The 16,704-nt window shown below is 32.3% G+C and overlaps 2 protein-coding genes across 2 annotated transcripts in view; both read right to left on the bottom strand.

Annotated features, from left to right (window-relative positions):
* LOC123703476 (gustatory receptor for sugar taste 64a-like) overlaps positions 1 to 665 on the bottom strand; it is a 9,434-nt gene extending 8,769 nt beyond the window's left edge. Inside the window, exon 1 of the mRNA XM_045651481.1 lies at positions 598 to 665. Coding sequence (XP_045507437.1) covers positions 598 to 663 — 66 coding nt within the window. The 5' untranslated portion in view covers positions 664 to 665. The remainder of the gene's footprint in view (positions 1 to 597) is intronic.
* A 3,690-nt stretch (positions 666 to 4,355) lies between these two features.
* Positions 4,356 to 16,704, bottom strand: part of LOC123703460 (5-hydroxytryptamine receptor 2A) — a 69,617-nt gene continuing 57,268 nt past the window's right edge. Inside the window, exons 7-10 of the mRNA XM_045651457.1 lie at positions 15,755 to 15,952; positions 11,818 to 11,987; positions 11,309 to 11,435; positions 4,356 to 5,425 (exon numbers count right to left, since the gene is read on the bottom strand). Coding sequence (XP_045507413.1) covers positions 5,242 to 5,425; positions 11,309 to 11,435; positions 11,818 to 11,987; positions 15,755 to 15,952 — 679 coding nt within the window. The 3' untranslated portion in view covers positions 4,356 to 5,241. The remainder of the gene's footprint in view (positions 5,426 to 11,308; positions 11,436 to 11,817; positions 11,988 to 15,754; positions 15,953 to 16,704) is intronic.

The raw sequence follows: 16,704 nt of genomic DNA, 5'->3' as shown, positions 1-16,704 counted from the left end.
TTAAAACGCAAGGTGTCAGTCAGGATAAGAAAATAATATAAATTTATGACCATATTAAATTGTAATTGGGCTTTAAATTAAAGCTTCCGACAGTTATGTTACATCGTTCTTGTAACCCTTTAGACAGTTAAGAGATTAACGCTGTTAAACCCGTTGTTAACCAAAGTTTCTAATGTCCGTAAAACTGCCGAAATTTGGAGCATGTAGAATTAAATATGGGAAAACGTTTTTTTCAAATGTTTATTTTTTATTTTCTAAAGGTTTTGTTAAATTTAAGTGTGGGTGTGTATACATACATATAGCATGTAACTATAGTTAAAGCATTATAGCACAGTTATGAGTTATATTATGGCATCTATTTGGCTAGAGCTGGTTTTATGGCGATGAAATCTTAAATAGTGGTTACATCATAAAATAGGAAAAATACTAAAATATTTTAGGTATTATTATTGTTGTTACGAGAGAGTCGAGTAATCATAGCATTTACATTTAAAATTTTACCTTCCCTCTTCACAAAAATCGACATAATGGGTGTTTAATACCTTCCGATTTCGCTGACGTCATTCTTCCGCCATTTTACCATAAAAATATACTTACGTCATGATGAGGCTGATTCGCTAATATCAATTCATTCCCATGTCGCTTTATTCTTTGCTTCTTCATCTTTAAATACATTTATGATACTTCGAAACTGTTGTATTATTGCAAATAAGTTTTTGCCTTTCAATTTTCTATTTAACGTGTACTGACTTCAATATTGATAAATACGAATGAGCGTTTACCTCCACCAACGTTCATTATCACGCGATCTATCGTTTAACTATACAAACGAGTAAATAAACAAACATATTATTTAAAATATTGCTAGAATTTCTGGAAGTTTCCCCTTTTCGTTTTTATAAGGGTGGCGTTAATCAAGATAAGTTATTATCAAAGGAACGTTTATTCATTTTAGAGATTTTTTAACTTAATTGTAACTTTGTTATTAATTCTTACTGATTGGATTATCTTCCGAAAATTTTAGTGAATCGAAATGTCTAAATTGCTACTATAAATCTATATTTAATTTAGAAGTTATCATCGCTAACTGCAGAAATAATAAATCGACTAAGCGTTCGAAAATAAAAGTTTTTATACATCAACATTTACCTAACCCTATCTACCTATATAATATTCTTATCAGAAAAAGCCACATAAAATAATAATTAGGAAATAAATAATAATTAACTGACAAATGATAAATAATGAAGATAATATATATTTAACGAGCTTTTGGCTGTTTTCAGCTCCACAAAACTTTGAAGAGAATACGACAAAGTTGAACTTAATTTATTTACTAACAAAACTGTTTAAAATTTAATAATTGCATCAATTGGGAATACAAAGCTTTAAAGTCAAACACAAAGTCAATTATTATCTATTTATTATGCATAATTATTAAACTTTTGTTTTACTTAACATTACAGTTATCTCATTATAAATTATTATTACTTAATTTATCATTATAAATTCATTCTCAAGTTTATTCAGTTCAAATTTTCCCACTTTGTCACTTTGTTTTCGTAACAAATACTGAATAGAATTCCGTTGTAAAATTTTGTTTTCATGGAGTCGATAGCGTCTTGTTGGGTTCCGTGCTAAATACACGGTTTTTATTAATTTAAGAAATGTAGTCATGATTTGATATTTTGATTAGACCATATAAAGTAAATTACACTAAAAGCTATAACATTTATTGTAATATTTTAAATCGTATTTCTAATAAAATCTATAAAATGAAAATATACTAAACAATAATATATACCACTAGACATTCAACAAAAATATCTAATAATACTTTATAACAATATTTCAAACTCATAAAATACACATATGAATCTCAATGATACTTTCATCTCCCATATTTTTTATTCACAGCAATAGCCAATAGCCACAAACTTTAGTAGAGACTAAGCCATGATCACCTAGAATAAAAGTTAAATATAGGTAGTAAATAAAAGCAGTACGGAGTCCCTTGCTGAAACTAAAATCACGCTTAGCCCATTTTTCCAGGTGCAAATAGTTCCCGATATCACTCGGGATTCAACGTCGCAACTTGATTGATGATACAAAGGTCTGTTACTGTTACAGATAGTGTTTCTAGTTAGCATTTGTTTATTTTGTTCTGCCTCGACACCTGTTATAAAGTTATAGTGATCCATCCTAATATTGTTGTTAATATGCTAACTGGGGATTTTGTTTTCGCTGTTAAGTTATGTTTTTAAGCTATTGCATAGCTTTTATCTCAGACTTTGAGCGCGGTGACCGAATGTAAAAATGCCGTAACGAAAAAACATAACACCCCCACTCCAACCGGCACAGCTATATGCCACACATTTTTTTTTATATAAAAAGGACTCTACCCACTACAACGTATCATACTATGACCGTAATAGGAACATGTCATGATCGAAAAGCAACACGATAATATATTCTACTATGCTATACCACGTGGCGGTGCTGATGACTTTTCAATACAAATTTTTGCAACAACACCTGCCTGTTACGGTCAAATTGTATACGTTATAGCGAATGGAGTTCTTAATTCAGGCAACCGAGTTATTGGTTCGCTTTTTTTAAGCCATGGAAAAGGACGAAAAAGAAAAATTCGCATGTATACTTACCTTCCGCTGCAAGCTGGCCCAATTTGTGACGTTCGACACCTACATTATTATTATTTATTACGTCACAATAAAAAATGGAGGGCTTTATTATTTCAGGTGGTGTTATTTTTGAAATGGAGATTGAATATTTTCTATGGAAAACCATTACCAGAAAAGCGCAAGGAAGTGAAAATGCAGGCGGGAAGAAATGAACTAATGAAAGAGGGAAGCTAGTTCATTGCGGTTACTTTGTGTTTATCGTTCAATGGTAAAAACCTTTTCTAGAAGAAAGTAGAAGGACTCTAGGAATAAATAAGTATAACATTTTGGATTGCCAGATGAATCAAAATTTAATCCTTTTGTATATATAATGTACAAATTATACAATATACATTGTACAAGCAGCAGTTTTGAAATGAATACTCTTTATTGTACACACATAGAAATATAGTTTGTAACATGGTTCAGATAGCTTATAATAGAGATGTACAGAGCGCAGTGCTTTTTTCGCTTATTGGTGTTTTCATAGTGTTTATGTGCCTCTCTTCTAATTAAATAGCTTGGCATTTAAAGTGTCTGAATTCAATAAGAAGAATTGCGTAGGATTGAAGATACTCATTACGTGAAATATGAGATTTAGCTTATAAAATGGTTAATGTTTGATATACAAGGTAATAATAAAACACGGTACAGTATTTAAAAATATTTATTTTCCTATTTTTTCGTACATAAAGATACAGAATAGTTATAAGTACTTTCTAATTACACTACATTATTTATAAACAAATAATTACATCACAACGCTTGCTAATGATAATTATTCACATCGGGATAAATTACTAAATAAAATTTTATTGTATTACATAATTTAAAATATTAAGGTAACTTTTTACATAATTCGTCCATCTAATTAATGCAAATTACTCAATGATCTTACAGATATTTCACATAGAGTTCACACAAAAAATATTTTCAGGAAATTTACATATTACGACAATTTAGAAGATTTATAAATTTTGTTGGTACAATGTTTTATATTTTTAGTTTAGTTTTCACATCGAAGAAATAGTTTAGTATGAAAATTTAAAGGTTACAAATCGTATAGAAAAATACAATGATCTCCCGAAGTAGGTGGTTTATCTTAGGAATTTTGATCTTAAGAGTTCACATATTTCATAGACCGTTTAAAATACATAGATATAATATGTTTTTCTCTTACACAACTTTTGGATAACATTGACTTTGATATTCCTTCCATAAAATTATTGATCGTCTTAAGGTCTCAGCACACATATGGGATCGGAAAGGGATCGTAACCGTAACGCCTTTCGCCTCGCTGTCAACCAGGCGTCAACCTACCGTATGCACGTGACGAAAGCGTATCAGTAGCGCCTGTACGTCAACTCGGCTACGGCTAGGTGACACCGGCGTTACGCCTAAAAACGGTAAGTACGGCATGTCGTAGCAGGCAGAGACGTAAGCGCGGAGACGGAGAGACGTAAGCGCGGGGACGGAGAGACGTAAGCGCGGGGACGATGAGCCGTTAGCGCTGGAATTGCAAGTTCGGAGCCTGTTCCGAGGGGAGGCGATTACGTTACTATTCCGATTAGTGTGCGTTGCAGTAGGGAGTTTAATACAAATCATTCTGAACGGCTCGAGGCGATACGGTTACGATCCCTTTCCGATCCCATATGTGTGCTGAGACCCTTATGGGGATGGCTTTTAAGGCCATACTAAATTATTACATTCGTCTTTTAAAGAAATGAATACAGAAAAATGGCTGTAGAAGGAAGAAAACTAGAGTCTATATCATGCAAAATTTATTTTCTAAACTACATATTAGTTATTACACCGTACACATCAAAGACCTTGTAAAACATTTACATTTTAGACGATCTAATTTTTCAAACATATTCATTGTTCATAAAATTTTATTTTCACATTTTACAAATTTAGAACCAAAATTACAAAATTTTCACAAAGAAATTACAATACATTCAATCTAATTTAAAATTCTTTTTTTTACAATTCACTAAAACCATCAAACGAACAAAAAAATTATGATACTGAGAGACAGCTTCACAACTTGCTGAATAACTGCCACCTTGCATAATTTAATTAACATTTTACACAATATTTGTTTTTTAAGGCGTCTGTTACACGTAAAGTATATCTGTCATATCTATCGTTATTCGTCAGTTCAATTAATAGTTATATTACGGGACTGATTTTTTCGAAGGATTGGATAAAATTCATAGTTCGCGAGCTACAGGTTTACTACCACGATACACTATTATTTACTGGAGAGGGTAAATACTTCACGTGTAATATAAAGCCAAACACGATACAGTTTACCGGAGAGGTCTACCGTACTATTATTAGGTTGTTATTAGGGCTATTTAGTTACGTCTGCAGCCTGCACACGTCAACCGAACATAAGTAGGCTTAAAAACTGCACAGGTTTATCACACGTTCTAGGTCTACCTGCGCAGGCGTACCTATACACATATAACGTAGCGTTTGCGTCAGCTATTACTGGCGCCTTGCTAACAGAAGTTTATTGACAAAAGTTGTGAAACTGCCTATGACCACTAAACGATTAATATCTAACACTATAGTCCCCTAACGGTGGGTCAATCATGACAGTCTCCGTCTCTTGCGCAGGGGCGGTGGGCATAGCGGAGGGGCGGAGGGATATCGCGAGCGGGAGCGCGGAGCGAGCGCACAGCTGCGACGCGCCGCGGGTGGAGCCCGCCGACCTGTAGCGGGTGCAACGCCCACGTCTAGAACGGGAGCGACTGTTTAGCTAAACACATCCCTAAGTAGTTAAATTGCCTATAATCCAGCACTAAACAATCAATATCTAACACTATAGTCCCCCAACGGTCCTAAAACGGGGGGACTTGTTTAGATCGTGCTCGAAAGTTGGGAAAAAGTAGGTTTTGTTTTTTAATTCAAAGTTTCACACATTCCGAAGTAGTGAAACTACCTATCATAACGCTAAAAGATCCATATCTAAGGTTATATTCCCCTAACGAGGTCCAATCATTACAGTCTCCGTGGTATCCTGTTTAGATTTCGGTCGAAAGTCGGTATAAAGGTAGATATTTTAGATGATTGACGGATTTCTTACTGCAAGAGAAGCTAAACACATCGCGAAGTAGTGAAACTGCCTATATCTAACCTAACCTAACGGTGGTTCAATAGACAGCCCATAGACCTGAATCAAGCGCAATGACCACGTCTAGGATGGGAGGGGCTGTTTGGATCGTGCTCAAAGTTTATAATGTAGGTATTGAAGAGATTTAACAAATTTTGGGCTATCTAGCTTATATATCCTGAAGAAGTAAAACTGGCGATGACTGATGATGATATAACATCGACGCTAACCTTCGGGTATTAAAGAGAGGGATTTATACTTTATCTTTAACTATATATTAATTATGTAGAAGTGCGCCAACGGATATCAGCAAAAAGTCAATAACAAGGGAAAGATTTAAAGAACAAAGAATGTTTACAGTTCTAAAAAATTTATATGATTTCGTTTTAAAATTTATCCCACGGTTTCAAACACTTAGAGCGAGATCATGAGCAGACATCGTAGATATTTAAAAATGTTAAATGCAGCAACTCACATAAGATTTATTAGTAACATAAAAAAGGAAAAGATAAAAAAAGAATGACTTTCACAGTTGTCTGGAAAATTTTGAATGTCATTCTCAGCTAGTTAAAGATTTACAGGTTATAATGAGTTATGACTTCTATATTCGTAACATTGTGACACGGATGTTTGTATTGTTTACACTTGCAAGTTTGAATTAGTTTTGAGAACATTGTTGGTAGTAATTCAAACTTTGATGTGTGATTGTATGATCGCTGACAATACAATGTATGGAAGGTTAGCAGGATGTACATGAAACTTGCAAGTAATATGTGTGTCTTGCTACATTTTCGCGTATACCACGGTCATTAATTGTCAATTTGATTTGTCAAATGGAGAGGAAATCATAATATAGGTTTGCTTTTTTCAACAAATTTTATCAAATTTGTACTGAATTTAAGTACCTACCTATATGCAAATTTTCTTGGATTTCCGTATTTCTTTCACAATTAAGAGAATGTGCCATCAAAAATACTTTTGAAGTGCATTGTCTCTAAAGCAATATCGAATTGTTGGGTTGCATCTCAAGAATTAATTTGTATCTACTATTCAGTCAGCTCAAATTCGTCTACAAGTTGAAATAGTTTTAGTTACAATAGTTAAAACTTGTCGATACTGACGACAGAGTTGTTCGGAACCTCAAACCTAAAACCTTACATCTTGAAAGGTTTGGTTTTTAAATATAGAAAAAGTAATAAGCTGCGTAATAAATTCCTAGTCGTGCATCTACTCATTAAGATTTTAAATGTTGTTTTGTTTTTTAGGTTGTCGTAAATTTTTTATGCTTGATTTTTATGTGCAATGTTGTTAGTTTTATCTTTATATAAATAATAGAAGATTAAACGCTGCGTATCTTCATGTATACAGATAGAAGTTTATCGAATACTTACAATAAACTTTTATCTGAATATAAGTTCAAGTCACAATAACTTCAATTATTTTTATTATTTCTCGAGCACTTGACATACAATATAATAAAAATTCATAATATTCTAAAAAGCAAACAATATCTTATCTCATAGCCAGAGAAAGCTACAACTCAAGACCCTCAAAAGTTAATTAATCCAGACAGTGTTACAAGTACTATCCAATTGACTCGATTTACATTACTTGCTACAAAACGTGCTGAGACTGCATTTGTTTTATCGATAGAATCGAAGTAATTAGTTAGATGTAAAAGTGCTAATGGCGCTTGTGTAGATTGACTTTAATTTGATGAGAGCAGTACCTATATAGGAAATGATAGTTGGAAATGGTCTCAATGTTTAATGTTGGCAAAGAAAAAAAAGTATTAAATTTTAAGTACTAAAGTTTTGGTTTTGGAATTACTCTCTGTAAATAAGAAGAGCTATGACTAAATCAATCTATGATGCAAGATAGCATTATAATTCACCGACGCTTAGAAACGATTTTAAGCCCTTTTGAGAAATTATAATTAGGTGTATATAAAATGTTTTTCTTTCCATATTCTAAAGCTCACAGTTAATATAAAAAGCATATTTACAAATTTTCTCAGTCTGCAAACATGCGATCGTTAGACGGAAAAATAAACAATTTTGAAGTCTCATTTCCTCAATTAAACCAATCCGTAGTAAATAACGGAATGGAGCAAACCACTCAAAGATTTTATCTAACTGGATTCACAAATGATACTCGACGTTAATTAATGTCGACTAAACAATAACACCAGAGCTTTAAACAATTTTCAATCTGTTTGCTTTTGGAGCATTGCCAGGCTTCCGTCCATTTAGTATGGATCTCTTAATTATACTTTTAAGTGTTGGAATTGGCATATTCATTGGCAAATTGGTTATTTGTAATGCCTTTTCAATTATTATTTTACGGATTCACTGATCAAATTACAATTGATTATCTTACATAATACAACAAATCAAGTCTGTGATTGGGGTCTGAAAATTATTCCTTTAAATCCAATACTAATAAAAACTACTGAAGCGATTACAATGAAATTTAGCACACATATAGAGGGTAACTTGGATTAACACATAGGATAGTTTTTATCCCGGAAATACCACGGGAACGGGAACTATGCGGGTTTTCCTTTGCAAACGCGGGCGAAGACGCGGGCGGAAATCTAGTTAATTATATAAACTATAAATAAGTCGAAATTTTAATTAAATCAACACGGGTAAGGAAACTGAACAAATGCAAACAAATAGCGAGGTCACAGACATCTATAAAACTTGAATCCCTGAGAAATCTGAATCGACAATGATATAAATGTGGTTTCCCGAATCCCGGCAACGATAAGATGTGTGAAAAATTGATGGGATCGAGTATTTGAGGACCTAAATCCACAAGATCACGTTAACCATGTGATCACGTCTTCTATTAACCCACTTTCCCTTAAAATATTGACATAGATCATTGTACTCAAATAAAAACTAAGTACATATATCAAATTTTAGATAGAAAATTATTTTTAAATAAAAAATTTGGAAGAGTATTGATTAAAATACTGTTATTTCACGGAAAGATGTCTCTTATGGAAATAATAATCATAAGGTAATTATGATATTAAAGAATATCCAGAATAAGTCTATGTTGATCCTGAAATATTTCAACGTATTTTGAAATACATAGCAGTGAGTGGAATTGGAGATATTTGACTAATATATTATGTCCATAAGATTATCAAAATTAAAGAAAAAACAGTAGTAACTAATAATATGAAGTAAATTTTTTGAAAAAAAAAACAAAAACCGACTTCAAGACTATACCTATATTATGTACAAATTTAAACTAAAAAGTAGAATCACATTCAAATTCGATGGTATTACACAATTTTGTTAACCGACTTCAAAAAAAAGGAGGAGGTTATCAATTCGGCCGGTATGTTTTTTTTTTATGTATGTACACCGATTACTCCGAGGTTTCTGAACCGATTTACGTGATTCTTTTTTTGTTCGATGCGGGATGGTGTCGAATTGGTCCCATAAAAATTTTATTCGGATAGGCCCAGTAGTTTTTATTTTATGAGCATTTTTGTCTGTATTTGTAAATGTTGCAAGTGCAAGTTTGAAGTCGGTTGTTTTTAACGCAGTTATCTACTTGTTACAGAGATCCCATACCCCTACCATTCATCATCAGCTCAGCAACATCAGATGGTGACCATTAGATGCAAAAATATACATATATTACGATAATTTCTGATAAAAAGTGTATATGCCTACAAAATTTGAGGGATTCCCTCGATTTCCCCAGGATCCCATCATCAGATCCTGACCTGGTGACAATGGGACCACCTCTGACGTATGACCTACCAAATAAAAAAATAATTATTCAAATCGGTTTAATCGCGTAACAAATATACAAAAAAAATATACAGTCGAATTGATAACCTCCTCCTTTTTTTTGAAGTCGGTTAAAAAAAGTCAATTGTTTTGACGTTTTGACACAAGCATTTTTTACTATAGATAGCCACCATAAAATTCAAATGAGACAAATCCTGCTTTAAAAAAATCACACATAAAATGCACATTACATACGATCAACAACAGTCAGTTAAAATGTCCGTACAGATGCAATCCAAATGCACATAAAAGAGCTTCAACTTGTAGACAATGTCTTAACCCCGGGAGTAAGTTTTTAATTAGTTGAACTATTTCATAGCCCGATCAAGCTACATTGTTTCGAGAGAGACTATTTTGGTCTGGATACTCATTTGGAACGACAATGACAGTTATAAACAAAGATAATTTTAGAAGGCTAGTGAACTTACTATTTTTAACTTTTGGAAGTTAACTACAAAATATATTATGATATATCTAATAAAAAAGTTTTTCAAATATAATTTAAATGTGTGCGTGTAGGTACTAGTGTACACACGTAAGAAGTGAAACTTCTTTATGACCTTATTTTTCAAAAAATAATTTACTATATGCAACTTTATATAAATACATCGAATCACACGGCGCGTAACTGAAAAATGTCACGCGTAACGAAAAAATGTTACACTAATTTTTTTTTTCCAACCTCGATAAAGAAGTTTTACTTCAATAAAATGTTGTTTCGTTACTATAAATGCTTCATTAAATTTTCTTCAAAATATCTCAGTTTTCTGTTTTCAAGGATCATTTAAAATTTTTTCATTTAATTTCACTAAGGATGAAATTAACGCGACAAGGCGTTCAAATTACACAATTAATTAAGGGAATTGTAATAAATGCTGACGTTAATTGCACGTTTATTTGCTTTTGTTTTATAATTTGCACTTTTAAAGTGAAATCGAGTCTGTTTCGTGATATATTTGCTGTGTAACAAGTAATTGCGTAAGATAAATAAATAACGGCTTTATACTAGGCAATAAAATATATTAGATGTAACTTCTAAATTTTTCAGAAACTATTAATTTTTTTTTATACTTAATTCATGATTAATTACTGTCAAATTTTTAACCGCAAGTGGTAATTCAGAATGATTATATGGAAAAGTGGATAATTTCAAATTAACCTTGACTTTCCCGTCTGCAAAGAAATTTTTTCATTAGAAACGGATAGTCATTAAATAAATTATTCTTCAGTTCACGATCTTGTGCGTCAGCGACGCCATTAAACATAAAAAATTTAATAAAGAACAAATGAGCATCGTATATTTGTTGGAAAAGAACCTAGAATTTTCTAGAATCTTTAAAAGATTAAGAGATATGAACACGTCATTTATTTATTAGATTATTGTTCACTTTGAAAGTATTATCATCATATAAATCATGTGATTAATATAAAACTATGTCTAGAGTTTTATATTTATATCTACTAGTTATTAAGAATATTAGGTATATAAAAGAACATTTTAGAAAGAGTAAAAAGACAAAAATATCAGATAGAAAGCTTATAATGCTTTTAACAAAGACGGCTTAAATCGATACGTAGCAGTTTTTGATTTCAAATATGATTTTAACTATTCAACTATTGCATTTTAAAATAATAATCAAATTATAGAACTAATCAAAATATTTAATAAAGTAAATAGTATATTTTCTTACCTGCTGCAATGGCATTTGAGTAGCCGTAAAAATGCCGCCCTGAAAGTTCTGTTGAACACAGTGTATATGATGGGGTTTATCGTAGACGACACATAGCCCAGCCATAGGCAAATGTCCACTACGTGTTCTGTGAAACAAAATATATTAATTAACTTTTTGAAATTTTAAAAGAAAAATATAATTAAGCTTGAACATAATTTACATGACAATAATTACTCACACTTTTTAGTTTTACCTACGCCATAATAACAATTTTAATAAATAACCCTCGTTTATTTTTTCAAAACAAAAATAAAAAGGAAGTAGGTATCTAATAATACAAAATGCATATACCTACTCAAAATTTCAACATTTGCCACAACTAACCAATTCTTTTTCTTTCAACTAGCCATTTCTTAAAAATACATATCGGCATGAGCAGACAAATACTATTTACTTAATTAGTTTATTTCGTCACTAAAAATTTCATCAAAAGGTTATAAACCAATACAACAGCACAATTATCTTACCTGGTACAATACAAGCTGGGCAAGCCGCGAACAAAATGTTTAACAAGAAGAACGGCGCCCAGCACAGTACAAACGTAAAGAAGACAAGCCCGAGCACCTTGGTTGCCTTCTGTTCATTTGCAACTGCGTTCGCTGAGAGGGATCTTCCTTTTTTGCGGTTTGTTAGGAACCTGTTTGTGTTAGAAATGTTTTTTTAAGAAGCCATGGCATTTAAAGACAATTAAAAGATTAAGTTACTTATCATACAATACCTTAATTGAAATAAATCGTCAAACAACAAAACAAATCTAAAATTGTATTTGGATTTACGCATTTATTTTATAAAACGAATTTTAATATAAGTGAATGTAAAAAAAGTGATCGAGTTATTTGACGACATTTGAATCTTTATAAAAGTATTATGAAGAAAGTAAAACTAGAAAATCTATATACATAGGTAATATATAAAACTCAAAGGTGACTGATATAGTGATCTATCAACGCACAGCCCAAACCACTGGACGTATCGGGCTGAGGCATACAGGTAGATGTTAGGGCGTAGGCATCCGCTAAGAAAGGATTTCCCGAAATTCTTGCGGGAATGGGGAAAAACGGTTATGCACGTACAAAGTCATGGGCGGAAGCTAGTCTTAAATACAGGGTTAGTTTTCAATGACCGGCCAAATTTTCAGAAATGTTTCAGAATCGATAAAATTTTCGATCTAATGAAAAAAAACTTTTTTTTTAATTAGATTTCATTCCTGTCCGCAACTAAAAAGCGAACGTGTGGACATTACAAAAGCACAATTCAGTTCAACAACCTAGATAGGTAGAAGTTAGCACACATATAAATTTGGCGATGCGCGCACGCACACAAGTGCATTGATTATCGCGTGTTTACGATTTAGAAAATTTTAAGACATTTTCAAATGACTGCTATTATTTTATTTTTTTTTTATTCGACAATAATATTTCAAATGTACCTTTGGTTTAATATCTAGATCTTAATTTTAAATTTTGGCTGGTCGTTGAAAACTAACCCTGTATAATCATTTCCTGCATGGTTTGCTTATAATTAAGGCGGTGTCTGCAGTCTTAGTAAAATTGTGCTATTATATTCTCGTTTTACTTTCAAAAATCCTTCACTACTACTTTAATGCCCTTTTTTGGCTCAGTTAATTTTAAGTTGTTCGGAATAAGATGATATTTCGTATATAATCAGTAAATATTTAAAAAATTTGTTTAATTTTTATATAAAATTAAAATTTAAGATACAGAAAAAATAATCGCATTAGCTGAGCACATTAGTAAATAAGTCTTGTTAAGACATCAAGGCAACGATAAATCATACTTAACAATTCCTATGACATAATTATTTAGACGTTAGTGTTGATTTATAATATATTACTTTACGTACATTTTCGATATTTACTCGTGTCAAAGACTATAATTTAAATAAATACATCAAATCAATGGATTATCTTATCATATCATCAGACTATTCTATTATAAAACTAAAATATATGTTAAACAATTTAATAATACATTAATGGTATAAGTACTTATAAAGTAGTTAACTTTATCGAAATACAAAAACAAATCTGTGAATTTAATAATCACAACAAATACTTCAGTTTTCGTGAAACTAGAACAAACACATAAAATAGAAGCTCGTTTTTACAGAGCGTTTGAGAATATTTTCATGAAATTTTCGCACAAATTATTTCTAACTTTATAAAGAACTAGCTACCGCCCACGACTTTGTTCGTGCATCCCCGTTTTTCCCCGTTCCCGCAAGAATTTCGGGAAATCCTTTCTTAGGGGACGCCTATGTTATGACATCTACCTGCATGCCAAATTTCAGCCCGATACGTCCAGTGGTTTGGGCTGTGCGTTGATAGATCACTATATCAGTCACCTTTGAGTTTTATATATATAGATTCGAGTACCTAGATGCCAAAGGCAAAGCGCTCAAAAACTTCTAATCGTTAAAAGTTTTTATCATACGTATCTCTAAAACGGATATGCTAAAACGTTATTCTAACTGTGAACAACTTTAACATCCCAAAAGATAATTCCCCAGTTACCTGACGACTAATTCCCACATCTCACCGTTTCAAACGTTACGCGGCAGTCCCAAAACAATAACTTGCCAACACTGACACTAGTTGAAATGTTTTGTCCCGCATAACTTTGTCTTTAGTGTAAATGTTTGGCGAATATCTCCCTGAATAGTCGCTTTGGTCACAATATACAGATACATCCAGTAGGTCAACTTCAACGAGAATCGTAAAGGTATTATCACAATCGTTGACAAATGACAGATGTAAGAATACCCTTACGTGCCCTTACGATTCTCGTTAACTTGCTTGAGCCATTTCGAACGTGTTGTGTGAAGTTTCCCTACTGGTTGTATCTGTATATTGTGGTACTGGGTACGATGTATGCTTTAGAAGCCCTTTTTAAAATGTTATATAAGAGGAATATTCCACGAAAGTTTTTGATATTCTGTATGCAAGATAGATTTATTATTCAGTTTGACACGAAAATGATAGCCGCGAAGCTATGGCGAGCTTAAACTAGTTTAGACCGCGTTATATCATTTTCACTTTTACAAAATCTATTTGGACGTTGTATAATAAACCTATGAACGTATTTTTGAAAGTAAGCCCTTTCAATGGTGTTATTTTAATCATATTATGCTTATATTTAACTAAAATAGTACTTAAAAAACGTTTATTTTTTACAAATATGTAGATACATGTGAGTGAAATTGTATTTCAATATTTTTATATGAACACATACTTAAACGAGCAGTGATTTTATTATATAAGCATATTTACAGAAAAGTAAATGAAAAATGTTTTCACCCCTAAAATTCCTAAACATATTATATACTAGCTTTCCGCCCGCGGCTTCGCCCGCGTTTTCAAAGAAAAACCCGCATAGTTCCCGTTCCCGAGGGATTTCCGGGATAAAACCTATCCTATCTCTCAAGTTGGATCGAATTACACATGGTGTGCGAATTTTATTATAATCGTTTAAGTGGTTTAGGAGTCCATTGAGGACAAACATTGTGACACGAGATTTATATATATTAAGAGATAGCTCGTTAAAAATTTCCGTCCAAATATGATACAACTATAATGTCCAAACTGTCTAAAATGACTCTTTATTAAAAGGACATTGTGCTTCCACAAAACGAACATTGTGCTGAACCGTGCATTATTAATTTTCAAACTTTTCTAGTGAATGTGCACTTCAGTTTCAAACAATACCACAATAGTTGAACTGCTGAGAAGTATTAAATATGATTTTGATATTTTATTTAACTTTAAATTAAATGTGTTTTTCTTGTTTTAAACTAAATTAGTTACTATTTTGTTGTAATAAATAATTTATGTTTAGTTCCAAAAACAATGATTAAATAATTGATCTAATCACAGCACAAACGCGATGAGAAACTCTTTGATCTTGCTTGGTTGAGCATAACAGTAATTAATGATGGATAATTATAATTATTATATGCTGTTTAACTACCTAACTATTCAATATTATTATTTACATCCATACATTAAAACCGGCCTAAAATAAGAACAACACCAAACATCGTCTAGGCATCTACCTCTGAAAACAAAACTCTAACATTTATTTTATACTTGTTAATTTTGGAAAGTTTTGTTTTATGTATAAAAAATAAAACCTGAAAAGTCTAACTACCTTATCTGCTCTTCAATAATGCATTTGATAAATGACAGGCAAAAAGACGAGGATTCGACCTCGTCTCGTGACCGAATTTTTTCTATTCTTTAATGCATCATTTATAACGCTTTCGAATACTTAAACTAAAATATAACAATGTATTTATTATAAACAAAACCTAAAAACTCTTACTTCTAAGTAAATTCAGCAATATATTCATCAAACAAAAACCTAGAAAATCTACTATTTTACGTACCTCAAAGTCAATGCATTAGGTGCTGGTAGAGCAATCTTCAAGGGTTTCTTAGCGCGTCTTGTTTCAGCGGCTATACTCGCTGGAGTTTGCGTTGCTACGTCACGGCCCTTGCGAGAACCACCCGCGCCGTTACCACAACCGTTCATGTAACTCAGTTGTGGGTGGGATACACTCATACCTATCTTGTTTCTTTGTGACCTAGGAAAGAAGCATTTTTTTTCTATGACCTAGGGATTTCGTGGTAAATACTTTTGAAATGATTCTAAGTTGTGTCTATTATCTACAGTCTTAGCGCGTCTAGTTTTAGCGGCAATGCTAGCCGACGTCTGCGTGGCTACGTCGCGGCCCTTACGAGAACCACCCGCGCCGTTCCCACAACCGTTCATGTAACTCAGTTGCGGGTGGGACACACTCATACCGATTTTGTTTCTTTGTGACCTAGGAAAGAAGCATTTTTTCTGTGACCTAGACTCCAGATACTTTATGGTGTGATTGCATCGTCAATTTGTTTTAAATGATTTATAAAGCAGTATTTATGTGACAATTTATGTAAAGTACGCAACATCAATTTGTTTGACATTATTTAAAGGCTGTGGTATTGGTCTCGACACTTATGAGAGCCCACACATTTAACCACATGTGGAAGTAAAGTCAACATGACATGCACACCGCAAAATGCTGATGTTAACCGCAAAATAATTATAATGAAATTAAAAGGACCTGGAATTAATTTTCAGTTTACACAAACCACGATAAGAATTTAAAGAGATATATTACCGGAATTATTAAAGTAAAATTGGAGTACCTTATGAATAAAATATCTAGCAATAATTATTCTCATGTCCCTTTGAAAATGTCCCTAAGGATGCCATCATTTTGCGGCACATCCGAATATTTTCGTGAAAGGTAGGTAAGATAATTTTACATTAAATTTAATTAAAGTGAGTAAT

Source organism: Colias croceus, chromosome 2 (genome assembly GCF_905220415.1).
Source record: "Colias croceus chromosome 2, ilColCroc2.1".
In the NCBI taxonomy this organism is placed as follows: domain Eukaryota; kingdom Metazoa; phylum Arthropoda; class Insecta; order Lepidoptera; family Pieridae; genus Colias; species Colias croceus.
This window is presented reverse-complemented; position numbering and strand designations above follow the sequence as displayed.